The 17398-nt window shown below is 47.8% G+C and overlaps 1 protein-coding gene across 6 annotated transcripts in view; it reads right to left on the reverse strand.

The window, feature by feature from the left end:
• CSRNP2 (cysteine and serine rich nuclear protein 2) overlaps positions 1 to 17398 on the reverse strand; it is a 29221-nt gene that overhangs the window by 8997 nt on the left and 2826 nt on the right. For 4 of the 6 annotated variants that reach the window (XR_013348471.1, XM_077838540.1, XM_077838541.1 and 1 more), the window contains 2 exons: positions 2892 to 3146; positions 1196 to 1455 (listed from right to left, as the gene is read on the reverse strand). Coding sequence is in view for 5 of the 6 variants with exons in the window: in XM_077838540.1 (XP_077694666.1) it covers positions 1196 to 1455; positions 2892 to 3042 (411 nt within the window). In the remaining variant the exon portion in view is untranslated. Of the gene's footprint in view, positions 1 to 1195; positions 1456 to 2891; positions 3147 to 3240; positions 3345 to 9922; positions 10056 to 17398 lie in introns of those variants that run through there. The other 2 variants (XM_077838542.1, XM_077838545.1) reach the window with 2 other exon arrangements.

The following is a 17398-nucleotide window of genomic DNA, read 5'->3' on the forward strand; positions in this document are numbered from 1 at the left end:
CACCCTGCAGCCACATGCCCCAGTAAGGGAAAGCCCTAGTTTGAGGCGTGCACTTTAAAGGCTGGATGGATATGTGACCGTTTGCCAAGCAGGTTGCCATGGCAGCAAGAGGCTGATTTGAAAGGCTAGCTTTGCAGACAGACACGTCCATTCAGTAAGGGAAGTCCAGTCTCTAGGCAAATCCTCCTTCCCCCAGGGCACAGGCCAGGTACCCATCCATTGGGGATAGCATGCCCCACTGATCAAGTCTCCTTTGTGCCTCATCTCTAGAAGCTGGATGGAAATTGGGCAAATTTTCAGAAAACCTAGTGCCAGGCTGAGTGAGGAGGTTTAGCTCCAGCCAGGATCTTGTCTCTTAGCGTGCCAGGCTGCAGCCGCACCACTGGTAGAACTTTGCCAGGCCGCAGGCCATGCCCCATCACAGATTTGTTCACTCTGGTCAATACCCACAACAGAGAAAAGTAGATGACTTGAGACAAAAAATTACCTCTGGCTGCTCCTTAAGAAGCTCAGTCATCATCCCCGTCCCCGCATCTCGCTCTTCCCAACTTGGGTCCCAATCCCTCCAGAACTGGCTGTCACAGATCCACCCCCCACCGGGCAGTTGCATTCCAAGAAGGGGTGAATAGCAACGTCCGATCTGCCTTCTCTATGCCAATAGCAACGGAACAACGCAGGATCAAGCATGGTCTGGAGAAGGGCAACCAGGCGCCTCTATCCGCCCGCTCTCAGAACGTGAGGACAAGAGACAAGTGATGGCGGAAGACAGCATACTTTAAAATGAGGTCGAAATAAATCCTGTTCACACCACACACAGCTGGTGGAACTCCCTTCCAATCAGATGCCATCGACACCAAGAGCTCAAACTGGATTAAAAAAGGAGTGCACATTTACAGTGACAGGAATATCCGGAGTTATAAGAGTAAGTACTAAAAGATCTCTGGCAGGAATCTAAGCCCTCCTACTTCAGGATTTAAGTCAAGCCCCCATGCTACCGGGGTGGGGGGCGGGTTAGGAAGACACTTCCTCTGGGGGCTACTTATCACATGCCTGCCCAGCTGCTGGGTTGCAGGCACCATCCGTCAAAGCAGCTGCTATTGGCCAGACAGAGGATCCTGGACTGAGGATTCTCACAGCAGTCACTGAGTTCTTAGGCGCCTTTACCCTCCCACTCCCCCCTCTTTGTCAGTGATACCTTCATTTTCTTGGCATGGAGTTTCTCCTCCTTGAGGTGCTCCCGGAGGATCTCCCGATGATTCACCTCCTGCTCCTGGGCGAACTCGCACAGCGTGTACCTGCGGACGGAGTTGTGGCGCTGGGCCATGCCCAGGGAGCTGCCCCCTTGGCTGGGCACACTGGTGAAGCCCTGGCGCCTGGCAAAATAGTACACGGTCACCTGGTCGAAACGCACATTCTTCCTGCGCAGCTGCTTCTGCCTCTTCAAGATGGATGTGGCTGAGAGCAGAGAGAAGGAAGCGTCAGACACAGGGCGAGCGCATGGGATTCTGGATGGACCCTACTCATGCCACGACCACCCCCAGCTCTTCCATGACACAGCAGACGCACGAACCCTGGCGGGTTTGCTCTGAGTTGCTGACGCACAGGCCCCTGAAAAGGCTGATCAGAGGTACAAGGACGGGAGGGAGAGGGATAAGTGGGATGTCTGCGTCCATCAGGACTGGCTGCCAGCTTCCAGAGCAGGCCATACCCTGGACCTCACGGAGGAGGAATTCATGCGTGGAAATGCCTTACCCTCCCCTAGGGCTTTGCAAGAGGACCCTATTTGGGGAGTGGGGGAAGGGAGGCCAGTCCCAGGGATACTGACCCTCTCTCTGGCTGTAAATGTCTGATAGGGTTAGAGGGAGCGTGTCAAGGGGAAAAAATCACATTTCCATTTGAAGATTTCTGGCAAGTAAGCCCTAAAATTCCTTTTACTGGAAACATTCATTCACTCTTGCTCATATTTATCAGTTTATTTACTTCATCCATAGTCAGAACCACCAGGCTTTTTTTTTGACAGCACGCCCCTCTTCTCTGACACTGCAAGGGGTTTACCACTGGGAACAGCGAGGCTGAAACTGAAGAGAGGGGAGAGCCAAGGCCAAACAGGCTTGATGGCTTGGCTTTTGGGCCCCTCCAGGAGATCTTTCCAAACGGGGGGAAACAGAAAAATCCCTTCCAAATTTCTTTAAAAATCAATTATTTTTAATAATAATTCAGGGCAAGCGAATTTCTAATCCAAACTATTTTTTTTTTTAAAGTTAGTGTTCAAATAAGCTAAATTGATAGTGATTTCTTTAAAGGGATGGTAAATTTGGGGTTAATGGGGAATTATGAATGTCTACTTCCTCCGATCCTTCCCGACCACCAGTGGGTAATTGACAATACTCCTAGCATTATCACTTTCCTCTGGAGCACTAAGCAGGGATCATCTTTTAGGGTCAGGTTGGTAAGCTTTCTCAGCTTCCATGCTGAATGTTAAAGCATCCCTAGAGAGAGTCTCAGGGAAGAGAGTTAGCTGCACAAGGAAATTAAAAAAGCATCTCAACTGTGCTCTTGGTTGGAGACAGTTGGTCACGCAATCCATGCTTCCCCCCACACCATTTGTTAGCATCCATGCAGTCCAATTTCAGGCAAGGTCATCTATCTGAGCCAAGTGTGAGAAGATGAAAGGGCAGAGACCAGATCTGTCCAGACAGAACCCATTTGACTATGTTTTCAGCCCACAAAGCATGGACACCAGCATTCCCCCGGGTGTGATTTGCTGGTGAGACCAAACTGTGTGACGTGAAACGAGCCATATGCTGGGTCCACCCATGAGGTCAGACAAACAAAACGCCACAGAGCGGCTCTGCAGAAACACCCCCCAGTCTACCAGCTCAGCCACTCACGTATGAAGCCCATGGTGCTTGGCGGGTTGAGGCTATCGCAGCTGTCGGCGCTGTCGCTGTTGGAGATCTCATCGTCCGAGTTGGAGATGGGCGAGCCCACATCCACATCTTCGAACTTCCTCTTGAGGCTGCCGCTGGCGATTGCATCCATTTGTCTCTGGCTCGCATGGAGAGCCAAAGAGCATAAAAAAGGAGAGGTCAGCTGCAAGAACTCCAACACCAGCCCCAGGGCTATCGCAGAGGCTCAGCGGGTACCTGGGGATAAACAGGGAGCATAGGGGAGAGAAAGTCAGCAATCCACCAGCACCAAGCCAAGCTTCTGTCTGCATTACTACAGCCCTGAGCTTACATTGATGCATCTACAGGCTGTTGTACAGCAGGCCCCATATCTCCACAGCATGCACGGCTGCCAAACGCCTTCTTGGAAAGGGGGTACTGGGCTGAGTTCCTAGCAGTTGCTCTTCCAAGTTGGGGCATCGAGACCCCCAAAACTTGCTGTTACAAGCCCCAGTAACAGCACACTGTTTGAGAAGCAGCAGTGGCAAACCCTTAGTGCTACAGTGATGTTTATGCATTAAATTATTAGCCTTTTCTATTGCCTTGGGTGTTGGCTTAAGAGAACTCTCTGTGCCAGGACTCCAGCAAACTCTGCTGCCCACAGGGACCATTTGGACCATTGACACATCACTTGTTCTTGGCCTGAGAGGGAGGACTACACTAAAGCTCATACAGAGTTGTCATAACAGAACCGTGGGAGGGTTGAATGCCTCCTTTGCTACAGACTTGCCAAGACAGAAGTCCTGCATGGAGTTTAAGTTATTTACACTTTTAGATGCCAGCTGGGTTTTCTATTCCTCAACATGTTACATGTCAGACACGTGGTCCCATACACTCAGCTGAGTGGGAGAAAAGTCTGTTCCTGCTTTATGTGTAGCATATGAAGATATGATGAGGAAAAACGCATGCCCACAAACCACCAAAGGAAGCTGAACCGGAAGCCTAAATCAAACAGATTCCATACTTAGAATCAGCTGGACCTAAGCCACTGGGGTGATGGAATGTAACTGGTGGCCAAATTAGCACAGAGGAACCATATCAAGAAGGGTTCAGAAGAGACTTCGACATATTGTAGCACTAACCCACCCATCACTGGATCACTTGATGATTACCAGTTCTGTTCATTCCCTCTGAAGCACCTGACATTGGCCACTGTCGGAAGACAGGATACTGGGCTAGATGGACCATTGGTCCGATCCAATATGGCCATTCTTATGTTCTTAACTTTAGGACTACTCAGTTTCTGCATTGACTGTCACAGAGAGAAGGGACCTGTCACCTAGCTTTTACATAATAGCGACTAATATGTTAGACTGTGAACAATGTTTACCACATATGGAGGAATACAAGCTATAAAGACTTCAAAGTATTCCACAAAAGAGGTAACAGGATCAACAAACCCTGCCCAGGTATTCTTCCTATTCTTATCTAACCATCTCTGTCTATTCTGCTCTGTAACTATGGGAGAATCTCACTCTTAAAACAAGACCTAGGGGAAGACTGTAAGCATGAAGCTAACACAAAAATGGAGCGTTACATGAGTCCCACAGTAGAAAGAAAGACATATGGCAAAGGCTTAGAACTAGATAAGTTCATGGAGGATAGGTTCATCAATGGCCATTAGCTAGGATGAATAGGAATGGTGTCCTTAGCCTCTGTTTGCCAGAAATTGGGAATGGGCAACCGGGGATGGATCACTTGATGATTATCTGTTCTGTTCATTCCCTCTGGGGCACTTGGCATTGGTCACTGTCGAAAAACAGGATACTGGGCTAGATGGATCTTTGGTCTGACCCAGTATGGCGGTTCTTATGTTCATATGGCACATGTTTAGCTGAATATCAAGCCCATAGATAAGAGCCCATAGCCTCCACAAATACAACAGAGCCCCTATTTTACTAAATAATTGGGGATTGAGGAGTTCATGGAATTGGACATCTCAAAATTACAATAGGTTTAGTGCATAAGTTGCCATCTGGTGCACTGCATTGTTTTCTTCTTGTCCTTCAAACCACTGCACAGCAATTTCCAATGCATTGAAGGCACTGGGATGTGAAGGGATGTCAACTTGTTCTTCACTGACATCCCTTTCATTATGTGATTTTTCCCCCCATTGGGAAAAATGGTTCATATAACTGGTTGTATATAAGATTGGTGTTCAAAAAAAAAAAAAAAAAAATAGATAAACCGTGATTCTACTATACCCAAGAACACAATTCCCAGCACACATCATGAGCTATGTAGTAACTTACTGCAATTTGAGTGACTCTTCTCATGATGTACATGTAAGAAAGTCACACCTATATATAAGTTTAGATCAGTTGTCAAACTTATTTAAACTGGTACAAATCCCTGCATAGACCCTCTTATTTCAGTTTAAGAGTGAGTGACTTATATTGGTTTAGTTTAAGCCAATTCCTAATTGACATAACCTAATGAAAATAAGCCTGGCTGAAATCAAAATACAAGAGTCCGCACAGCCATTTGTGCCAGTTTAACTACACTGGTTTAAAATCACCCCCTTTAAGGTAAAACACATTCAATTCTCTCATGTAGACAAGGCCTTAGTTTAGAAGTGGCATCACAGGAAGCCGGGGGCTCCTATACACAAAAGCAGCCATGATTATATCAAGTTCTCGTTTTAGGATCCAGTGCTCTCATGAGAAGACCAGTGTAACAGGTCACAGGTTTATACTGTATTTGCTATTAACACTAGGACTAGAGTTGAACACAGAAAAAATTAGAACCAGCTGCTATCAGCAGCATTGTTCTCAGCTTCAGCGCGGTCTTCCTAGCTGATTTCCACACTAAAAGCAGAGCTGGGGACTGTTCTAGGAACAAATCACTAACTAGCCCTGCCTATAATAGAGTGCGGCCTAAACTAATTCCAGTCAGATCAGCTGCTCTATCCAAATCCTAGGAGTTAAAAGATGTTGAGCCTACAGGAGGCTGTATTTCTTCTGCTCCAAAAAAAGGTTCATGCATGTTTCCCCCCTCATCTTCCCACCAGCATGCCCTAACAGGAGGGCACAGGACCCAGGCTATGCGAAGCCTGGAAAGGCCACACACCCAGCCTCGTTAACAAACCGGGCACTTCAGAAACTCAGTGGGGAGAAGAGACTGACTCAAAGTGGGTAGTTCTCCCCTCATCCCCACTTCAAGCAGAGAGACATTCATTATAAAGCAGTGCTCACTTGCCAAGTCAAGAAACAGCAGAGCAGTGTGAAACAGGCATCCTTTCTCTTGTGCCTGATGTTTAGAGGCATGGGTCACCAAGATACAGATGATTTGGACCAGAATGATTTTGATCTGTGCCCTTCTTCAGAGGCAGATGAATACAGAATACCCCGGGGAAACCTGGGGCAGCTGACAGTCTCCTCAGAGCTAGATAGGAGAGACAGTCTTTATGCTTTTTAATAAGGCATCTTTGCCAGGGCCAAGAGAGAGAGACCCAGACATACAGACCTTTGTCTTCAGAGGTGCGGTCTGATGGGGAAGTGGTCTGACAGGCAGGAGAATGTGATAAGGCCAGCCAAATGCTGAGATCTCCTCCTCAGAGAGTCAGGTTGGAGTTTATAGGAAGTGCCATTCAAACCATAACACAACTGTATTAGAACAAGCCAAGGAGAGTGATCTTACCCTTTATACCTTGCCCAGACCATTGCACATGTTCAGGATAGTTTTTAAACTAATTTCTCCGAGATCAGGGTTGGGATCCTGAGCCCAACACCCACCCACCCAGTCTTCCCCTCCCCTCAGTCTTCTCTGCACTTGTCTATTCCCTTCAACAAGCTAGCAACTGTTCCCATGACAACAAGTCGAACAAATGGGTTTGAAAAACATGTCAGCCGACTGCAGGAGAGGCAAGAGGCTTCTGACTGCAGGATGGAGCTTCCTGGGGGAATCAAACGAGTCCACGCTCAATTCCTTCAAACAAAATGGGGAGCAGCCCCACCCCTTAGCCTCCAGCTTTGGACTCTTCCCTGCACTGAACGGTTAAAAGTGCATGGATTTGCTCCAGGGTTCTGGGGGCCTCCAACCTCTTCAAAAATCAAGAGGAAATGAGACTGCTCCCCCGCCCCAAAAACAAGCGGAGTAAAAACCTGCGATTCTCATACAGCTGACACAGCAGAAAAGGAGAAGCTATGAAGTCAACTAGCACTTTGCAAATATCAAATTACTCCCAGGAGGCTGAGCAGTAGCATCCTCAGGTTTGCCTATAAGCAGAGTTACACCAGTTGAAGAGGTGGGATGTTAAACTGATTTAGTTAACCCAGTGCCGAAGGCTGCTGGGATGCTCTTATTTTGATTTAAGCCAGCTTATTTCATTTTATCTGAAACTGATTAGGAACTGGTTTAAGCTAAACTGAAATAAGCCCTTCTTCAACCAAAACTCAGTGTCTACACAAGGGTTTGCACTGATTTAACTGGACTGAGGTCCAGATGCTTCCAAGGGACTACTGAACCCCTCCAAATTGCTGCTGCTGCCAAAGGCATCCTGCTCACCTGTTTGACCAGAATATCACCTCTCCCCTTGGAGATGCTCCACCCACTCCCCTTTGCACTGCGCATCCCCTTCACATGGTCAGCCTCCAAAGCTCTGCATCTCAAAGCTCCTGCCTACATCTGACCTGATCTTCTTTCACATTCCCACCTCCCTTTGCAATGCTAACGACGCCTGCCTCAGTACCCCCCTCGTCATCTTCTCACCAACACAGGAAATTTCTTCCATCCCCTTCAAGCCACCTCCATCTCAGTCAGGTCCCTCCCAAAAATCTTACTCCTGCCATATTGCCTATTGAGATACAATTTATATGGATTACGAGAATGTCCAGTGTTATCTTACTTAATGACAACAAAAATGTTGGAAGGGTATCATGCTTCAGGGCTTGAGCCAATCTCTATTAGAGGTCATGTGGAGTGTGTGAGGGGGAGCAAATTATCCCACATCTGGCGGTATTTATGCCTGCCTCTGAAAATTACGGCACTGGCCACTGCTGGCAGACAGAACACCAAGCTAGATGGACCTTGGGTGTGATCAAATTTGGTAAATTATTTTTCGTCTTCTTTATTACAGTAGTGCTTAAGAAGCAACTAAGAACAGGGGCCCCACCGTGCTAGGCACTGCACAGAGTAGTAGACAGTCCCTGCCAAGGATCTCACAGTCTAAATAGACAAGACAGAAATGAGGTGGGGGAAGGGGTAGAACAACACAGCAGACTGAACAATGGGATGGCACCAAACAGCATGTTAGTGCCACAGTTTGTTTTTTTTTTTTTGGGGGGGGGGGGGGGTAAATGGAAAGGAAAGTGAATGAAGAAGGGACATTGAAAGGAAGGGAAATGAGAGGAACAGGGCAAGGAGAAGATAGTAAGAGGCAATGACACTGATGCGTGGAGGACAGAGACAGCTGGAGCAAAGAGACACATTGGCAAAGGGCAGAGGAAGTCAAGTCAAAACCATAAGGTGGAGTTTGAAGAAGGGGGACACCACCACCCCCAAGAAACAAGCTCCCTTCAACAGTAAAATCCATCACCAACCTCATTGCGATACTGAGGTGTTTCCAGAAGAAATCTCTGGCTAATGGGGCTCTGGCAATCATATTCCCACCCGAAGTTGCAGAAGAGGGTTCAGAAACATGATGCTACTGCATACAGGGAAACTGACCCATCCCCTTTTACAGTTTCTAGCAGAGCTGTCAACAGATAGGCATCTGCCCCCTAGGACATCATGCATGTGTATGTAATGGGCATCCAGAACCATACTGGGGAAGTTGAAGCTCTTCAGATTTGACACCTTGGATCGAGATCTTACAAAGGGGCCGTAAGAACTGCCAACTTCATTCTCAAACTTCGTGCCCTGATATCATCATCGTGGGACAAGACAAGACAACAGCGGAAGCAGATCAAGCTCCCTTCCTCACCATCAACTAGCAGAAACTGTACTCAGGGCCCAATGGCATCTCTCCTCCTTTTCCACTCTGGCTTTGACTCATCACCCACAGAAGGCGAGAGACACTGAAAAATATTTCATGGGTGGCAGGGAGGAAAAGAAAGAAAAGAAGCTTCTGGTAACAAGTGCTAAAAGAGACAGAGTCTTTTTTTTGCAGCACATGGCCCTGTTCACGTCTGGCGCTAGCATGTTACCTCGGCTGAGTATTAAGTGACCTGATTTCTCCTTAGGGGAGAAAGGAAAGCAAACAGCCAAGAATTTAACTAACAATAAACTCCACTGAATCTCCGGATTCCAGTGCACCTCTGAATTAGCCTCCCTCAGCAACACATTAGTGTAGGTGGAGCTTGCCTCCTCCGGCATACAGCCTGACAGAAGTCAGTCACTTGGGTTCTCATCCTAATGAGTTTCTCCACTGAGGGGTTAAGAGGTCAACAGCAGCATCCTGTCTGCTACTCCCTGGTACGCCATTGTTTGCAGTCCTGCTGGTTTACTCAGAAGCCCATGCACAGTGGAGAGGATTAACCTACAACTCATTCTCCAAGACTCGCCTTACAGGGCCTTTAAAAAATAATAATAATAATAAAAAAAAGGAATAATATAGCAAACCACATGTGATACGCCCTGGACCCTGACCCTTCTGCAGCACCAGACCCTGGCAGAAACAGAAGGGGGCTCTAAGGCTGTCCCCTAAAAAGGAGACCCACGGTTCAATGGTGGGTTAGATCACCTGCTTCTCATTACAGGAAGGAATTTCAAGTATTTTCTGAATAGCCCCGTGGTGCTGAGAACAAAGTGTTGATGGGAAAGGCAGAAGAGAGCAGCAGGCGCTGAACAGTGAAAGACTCCTTACAAAGGGGCCAGCAGAACCAAAGTAGATTCTTTGTGTGTGTGTGGGGGGGGGGGGGGTGGTAAATGTCTTTGGAGGGGGAGCAAAGATGAATTTGAGGAGGGTGCCAGGGAGGATGAGAGAGCAGTGAGAGAATTCCAGCTAATCCTGGAACACTAGCCAATCATCCTACCCAGATAAGCTTGTTCTTCATCAGCTCAATTCCTTTCCCCGGTACGCAGGGGAGGGCAGCTGTCCCTGCCCAGCATGCACATCCTTTCTGCAGGACAGAGGAAAAAGCCAGTTTCATTCATTCACTGTATCAAACTACGTGAATTTACAGAAAATGCACTTGTAAAAAACATTTGAGACACACCGCGGCAGGTCGCACAGAGACCTCTGGAGCCTTTGAGCCCAAGAGACACGCACCTGCTAATCTCTCTACAGGGAATGGGCACACAGGCAGGGCTGGCAGGTACCATATGCCAAAACCTGGCACCAGGGAAACATTTAAGAAACTTTCCCATAGCATCTTTCTATTAGGAGACACTCTAGTTCCACATTCACTAGGGCTATTCGGTGGGATTAGGATTTTGGTATGTTATCAGAGCAGGACAAGTGCTACTTCCAGCAGAAGCAAGAAGGGACAATTCATACCCCAAAAGTGACTGCTTTTAAAATATAAAATGTCATCTCAGGTAACAACATTCAAGACAAACGGCTTTAAGAGTTGGATACAGTTAAAGCTGCAATGGCGAAGGCCCTTATGCCAAGAGCGGTGAGCTTGCGTGAAAGCGCAGAGCAGTCGGGAAAGCACAGGAAGACCAAGGCCTACAAGGTCAGCTGGAGCAAATCCATGCAGAGTTTTCAGAGGGAGAAAATAAAGAGTGCCAGTGGAAGGCAAGATCGGAGGCAGGGGTGAGAATGGTCCCGTTTCGCACTGGAGAGAAGGTAGATGCAGAATGCTGCAGAGCAGGGACTTTGGGGGACCAAAGACAATGCCCTTGATGTAGTTAAAGGTTGACACTCAGGACAAGATGGTGAGCACAGATAGATAGATTAAAAGGCATGGGGTCCATAAACTTTGGGGTGGAGGGGAGGATAGGAGGTATGCGCAGAGAGATAGGAGAAGGAAAGCTTAGTGCCAGCACACCAAGATTTTTGAGTATGGCCTGCTCTTTGGGTGGTGAATTCAACATGAGAGAAGAATTTTATCACTGAAGGTGGCAACTGGCAAGGGAACTCCACTACGAAAAGCCAGCCAAGGACAAACGTTTCCATACTGTGTTCCATGGCTGGTCACACCATATCAACTCTTCTTGTTTCCATTTAATAAATGGCATACAAAGAAGCCGAAAACATTAAGTCTTCGATGTCAGCAATTGCTGTGGTTGCCTCAGGTTAGTTAGCATGAACAGAAGGGGAGATGGAGGTCCGCGTGATAAGGAATGCAAGGACAGGGATGCCTCCAAGGTAGCCTCTGCATTAACATGTGGTCCATACCAGGAAGAAGTTTGAGGCTAACATGCCCAAAGGCTGCACAGAACTTCTCATGGCATCTCTTTTGTCCCAGATCTTCAAGAAAGCTAATGGCTACCAGTTCAAAGCTAGTTAGTACTGGGCTGATTAATAAGCAGAAGATCCATGAGGCCCTATCAGTAACACATTGTAGCTGGAGACCCTAGTTACTTGTTCATAATCCATTATAAATTTAGCACCCATTACCAGACTCCAGCTTTCAGTCACAATTAGAAATCCTTCCGTCAACGGATCACCATTGGAGGCAGAAAGCTGTCAAAGAATGCTTAGATCATTCACAAGGACTTCCTGTGGGCAAAAGCAGTACAGAAAATACCGAACGCACTCCCACCAAGCAATGTCTGAGGAGGAATATATGACAGCAAGTCCCAATCCATCCATTCTCACTGATCTCAGGTCCACATGCCAGAAAAATCCCCAGGAAAGCGGGTGAGTGAATTCTTTTAGATGCAACACTAGCCACATAAAAAGGCATCACTATTGTTCCTTAAGGCCATTGGCTGGGACCAAATACCAGAATGAATACCAGATACCAGAATGAACTTGGGAGCGCTTTCTCCTTTAATGAGGAAAAGCAGCTTCATGTCCATAGTCCTCCCTGCTTCCTTCATCTCCCATGTTCACATGAGAAACTATTCTTCCTGTAACCAAAATGGAGTAGTTCTGTAGGGACCTGGGTATAGCTGACACCCAGGACCATAACAAAGGCACATCCATAACAAAGGGTTGAGAGCTTCTAATCTACTTGAGATACAATTACAGACTGGTATCCTACTTGCTTAAGGGTCTGTCTCCATGGGGAAATTGACCAGAATAGCTCCTGCAGAAGAAGCTACTCTGGAATAGTGCCCCTTGTGGGAACAATATACCAGAATAAAAATGACTATTTCAGGACAATGCTTCATCTTTGGAAGCACAGTGATTACTTCAGAATAAAGTTTTCTGTTCTGGAATAAAAACGTGTGTCCACATGGGGAGCAATAGCTTATACTGCAATAGCTATTCTGGTGAATTTCCCTATGTAGGCAAGCTGTAAGACTCTCTAAACCTTCATTATAAGGCAGACACTGAACCTCGTTTTGCCTGAGTCAAGACTTCCACGGAGTAATCTCATTCATACCACATGTAGTGGAAATGAAGGCTCCAAACCTTCAAGCCCCTGCGGTGACTCAAGGGAAACTCTTTACAACCCCAAGCCTTTTGGGTACCTTTGCTCGCTATTTCCTCATCAGATAGATTTCCTATCTTTTATTTGGTCCTCTCCCCCACACACTGGCTGTAGGAATAGCCTTAGCCAGATCCCTCAAGTCTGCTACTCACTGGTATCTGGCTACTCACTATAGTGCCACTTCCTAATTCAGAAAAAAAGTTTACTATTTCTTCCCTTCCCTCAGTCCATAGAGTTTCAGCTGAGGGACTGTTTAAGCTTCAGATTCTGGGGGTTGCCCCATGCCCAACTGCCTGGAAAGCTTATACTGTATCAGCATCTCTTTCTTTCTTAAAAACAAACAAACAAACAAAAAAACAAAACCAAAAACACAGCAGCTTAATTTTTGAAAACCTTTTTGCTTAGGGCAGATTTTCACCCTGCAGAATGCAGTGGCTGGCCTGGTCATGTTTACACATAGAGCAGCTGTGGGAATACAAGACACTGATCACACCAACATGGCAACTTTGGGTCTTTTTAATTTTTTGTCTTTAAATAAGCAGCTTGTAAAGGATAAAAGGCAAAAGTCAAATCTGTTCTCGCATGACTCCTAGAATAGATCTTTGCTCTAGGCCACGAGTGTCAAACACCCAGTCCACCTGCTGCATTTATGTCAGCTGCATGAGGTAGTCAGGATCTTTAGCTTTAAAAGTAAAAAAGGCAGTTTCTAGCCCACGTCTAAGAAGAAAACCTTTGAAACAAGATCCAAGTGTACCCAAATCTTGCATTGCCTTTCAGAGTCTACGGGCATCCGAAAAAGAGAGGTTACTTACAGGTAAGTGGAGGTTCTTCAAGATGTGTGGTCCCTAGTATTCCAAACGCGGGTGCACATTCACACCATGTGCCAGAAGGTTTTCTTAGCAATGCCCGTTGACCTGCACACACATTGTGCATCCCTTAGTGCTCGCAGCAGAGAGTAGAATTAGCCTTGTGGGTCGGCGCCTCTCCAGTGACTCTCTTACTGCTGAGTAGTCCAGTCCGCAGTAGAGGGGATGCAGGGTGAGTATTGGAATACAAATAGGACCACACATCTCGCAGAACCTCCAGTTACAGGTAAGTAACCTCCTCTTCTTCGACTGAGGGTCCCTATATGCATTCCAAATGTGGGTGAGCAGTGATCATTGTGGAGGTGGGTGTGAGGATGCAAGAGGAAGTGCCGTCTGTACTATGGCGTGGCCCACTGCAGCATCCACAGCTGCCCCTGGGGCGGTGGCATTGTGGGATGTGAATGTGTGTATGTAGTGCCATGTTGCTGCACAACAGATGCCTTGCCACGAGATGTCCGCTAAGCAGGGCGAAGTGTCTGCTTGTGCTCGCATACAGCGTGCTGTAACTCTATCAGGTTGCAGTATGTTGAATAGCATGTGGCATTCACGGATGCACCTAGAGACCTATTTGGAGATTCTGTTGGGAAGAGAGAGCCTGGCCCTTGGACCGGTCAGCGATGGCTACAAACAGATTCATTGATGCATGAAAGGCATGGGTTCTATGGAGGTAGAATGCCAATGCACAGCGGACGTTGTGGGAGTGCAGGGAGTTGTGTAGTTTAGGACAGAAGACAGGGAGGTGGAATTCTGACACCACCTTTGGGAAGAACTTAGGGAGGAGCCATAAGCCCACCAGGTAAGGGAGGCCAGAACCGTGTGGGGGACAACAACCCCAGCTTCCAAATGGTCCTTCTGGGTCTGTAGAGGAGCCACAGTTGGAGGCAACGCATACGTAGAAGTGTGTGTGGTGTCACGGAGGTATAGGCTGCCACAAGTCCAAGGAGGGAGAGAACGGCGGACCATGGTGCGCGGGCTGTGGCAGAGGCCCGCAATCATAGCTGTCCGCGTTGCAAAGAGGTCCTCCAGAGCGAAGACTCGTGCTGCGACGGAGTCGATCTGACTTCTCCTCGTTAGTGCAAATACCCAGAGATGTGAGGAGAGCACAAAGGGCAAGGATGGCAGAGTTGAGTTCTTGTCAGGACAGCACGACAAAGGAGCTAGTCGTTTAGGTAGGGATACACCAAATAGCCAAGGCAGCGCATTTGTGCTGCTACTACGGCAAAGACTTTGGTGATGACTCATGGAGCCGTCTCTATGATGAGGAAGAGGACTCAGAATTGGTAACGGTGGTGGCCCACGCAGAAGCAGAGAAATTTCCGGTGGGTCAGGTGACTGCCGACATGGAAGTAGGCATCTTTCACATTGATAACCGCAAACCAGGCCCCAGACATTGGGATAATCAATGTCAGCATCACCATATGGAATTTGGATTTCCTGATAAAGGCATTGAGTGCCCAAAGATCTATAATGGGGTGCTACCCTCCACCCTTCTTCGGGATGAGGAAGTACAGTGAGAAGCAGAGTGTCTGCTTCTTGTGGGAGGATGCGCTGAAGGGATGGGTTCCCAGGGGAAGTCCTGGGTGGAGAATGATGAGGGGGAAATCATAAGAATTCTATGGAGTATCCACGATGGATGATCTCCAGTACCCAACTGTCCATGTGAGCTTGCCCCAATTGTGGGCAAATAGGGGAAGATGGCCCACAATGACAAGAGGGGGTACCGCAGGAGATATTGGGGGAGCTTTGCAGTTCTTGACCTGCATGTTAAAACTGCTGTTTCAACTGCTGCTGGGTTGGGTCAAGCAGGTGGTTGTGGTGGACTGTTGGTATCAGAGGGCTGTGATATAGCAACGGGACATGCTTCTCCAGTGGCAGCAAAGGTTCATCCGCCGGAGAGGGAAGTACCGTGGCAAGTGGGGGTCCAGAGAGGAGCGGAGAAAGTAGGTATAGAGGAGCAGCTCCTCCATCAAGAGCAGAGGCTCCAACTGCCCAGGAGAGCATGGTGTCCCCCTGGACACGGCAGAGGGCCCAGACACCATCAGTGGTGCTGCTTGATCCGATAAGCCTAGAAGCACTGGCATGATGGACAGTGCGCGTGCTGGTGAGGGTGCCGGCGGGGGTACCGAGACAGTTGTCGGTACGACCAGATCCCACTTGTGCTTTGCCTTGCACTCAATGTGGTGCAGCTTGGAAGCTGGTCCAGCCAGATCCACATGCAACCTCTCACCTGACCTGGCGGGGTTCGGGGAGGAACCGCTGGGCAATCCGGGACGGGGATCTGCTCTTATGCCCGTGTCCATGCTTTTTACCCTCATGGCAGGCTTGCCCATCATCTTCGGTACCAATGGATCCAGAGCTTGGAAGGTGCTCAGAAGGGTACTCACCACCTGTGATGGTCTCTGTACCGGTGGTTCTGCGGGTCCCAGATCTGAGTGCGCCCTGGGATGCATGGGTTCTTCCATTAATTTCCAGAAGCTAAGCTCTCGAGCCTCCCATATTCAAGGTGCAAAGGACTTACAAACAGCACAGCGGGCTGTGATATAAGCCTTGCCAAGGCAGTAGAGGCAACTCTGGTGCTTGTCGCTCACAGAAAATGAGCATGGGCAAGAGGCACGGTTCTTAAAGCCCGTTTCCCCAAACGGGGAGAAAACCTACACTAAGAAGAACTCTAAACCACTAAAACAGCTATGTACAACTATATACAGGAAACAGAAAGCAGATCACTCTCTTAGCAAGCTAAGACTCCGGCCATACGGTGGTAAGAGGGAACTGAAGAGGCGTCGACCAGTACGGCCTATTATACCCTCGGCTGTGAGCATGAGGCGATACTGGGGGGTGGGAGGGGGTTTGTCAATGGACACTGCTAAGAAAACCACCTGATTCCGGTGCATTGTGCACATGGGCACCCATGTTTGGAATACATATAGGGACCAATCACTTGAAGAAGAAATAATGATTCAGAGAAGTGTGAACTCCCTGCCCTGCAGTGGTCTCACAGGAGTGTTAACTAGGCCAGTGCTGACAGCACTTTATTTCATTACTGGTCATTTTAGCAGATGGATGGGGAAGGGGGAAGAAATTATGAGTTCCCTGAAGAGGATGAGAAGAAGAGAAAGGAAGAGGAAGAAAAGAGAAATTGCAGGGATCTTAAGGGGAGCACAGTCTCCCACAGGGTGATGCTCTCTATGATAATAAGGTACTGAACAATAAAATGACAACTAAACTTTTAGTTCCATATTGTTGTGCATACTGCCATTGACATCAGTGGCAGCCCCATTGTGGCTCAAGGACAACACACAGGCCTCAATCTTTAGTCTGGTATACAGACCATAATTAGATGTGGGATTCATCCCTATCCACAGAATGAACTCCACACTCCTGCTCTAGGTGGTACAGGGCACCTTTAAGAATGGATCATGCTCAATCAGGTCAGTCCAGAAATTCAGAAAGGCCCCATTTTATGCTGTGAAGTGTTAAACTCCAATTTTCTTCAGTCAAGGCAGCTTTAAGACATGAGGAATAGTCAATAAGAACAGGAACTAGCCTGCGCTTTCACATTTACTTGAGAGAAGCAAGGCTGCTCCCAGCAGCTATTTTAAGGGGGAGGATTTTTTTTTTTTTTAAACAAATGGGTGAGGGAGGCTCACATTCCTCCAAGTTGAAGCCTCCAGAGAAAGGGGTTCACACCCCTCTGCTGTGGGCTAATCTCACCCAAGATCTCAGACTACGATCTCACTTGTTACCAATTATGCAGCAGGAATAACATTGCCCAGAATGACACGGCACCATCACTGCAGAGCAACACACCCCACTGATGTAAGGTGATGTCAGAGAGAGAACAGTGAAACACGCTGAGGGTCTGGGAAAGAGCCGTAAATACCTACTACTCGACATCTAGAGACCTCCACAAACACCAGGGAAAGCCACAAAGCAACACATACACTAGAGCAGCCCTTACTACAGCTGCTCTCACTGGCCAGGTGTCAGTAGCTGCATTAGATATAAAACGAACAATTCTATACCTGTGCCAGCATGCAGAGTAGTCGATATTCTAAACTGTTTCAGAATAAATGTAAAGTGGCTTGCTTTGGCGAAT

The sequence above is a fragment of the Eretmochelys imbricata genome, chromosome 20, assembly GCF_965152235.1.
Source record: "Eretmochelys imbricata isolate rEreImb1 chromosome 20, rEreImb1.hap1, whole genome shotgun sequence".
NCBI lineage: Eukaryota > Metazoa > Chordata > Testudines > Cheloniidae > Eretmochelys > Eretmochelys imbricata.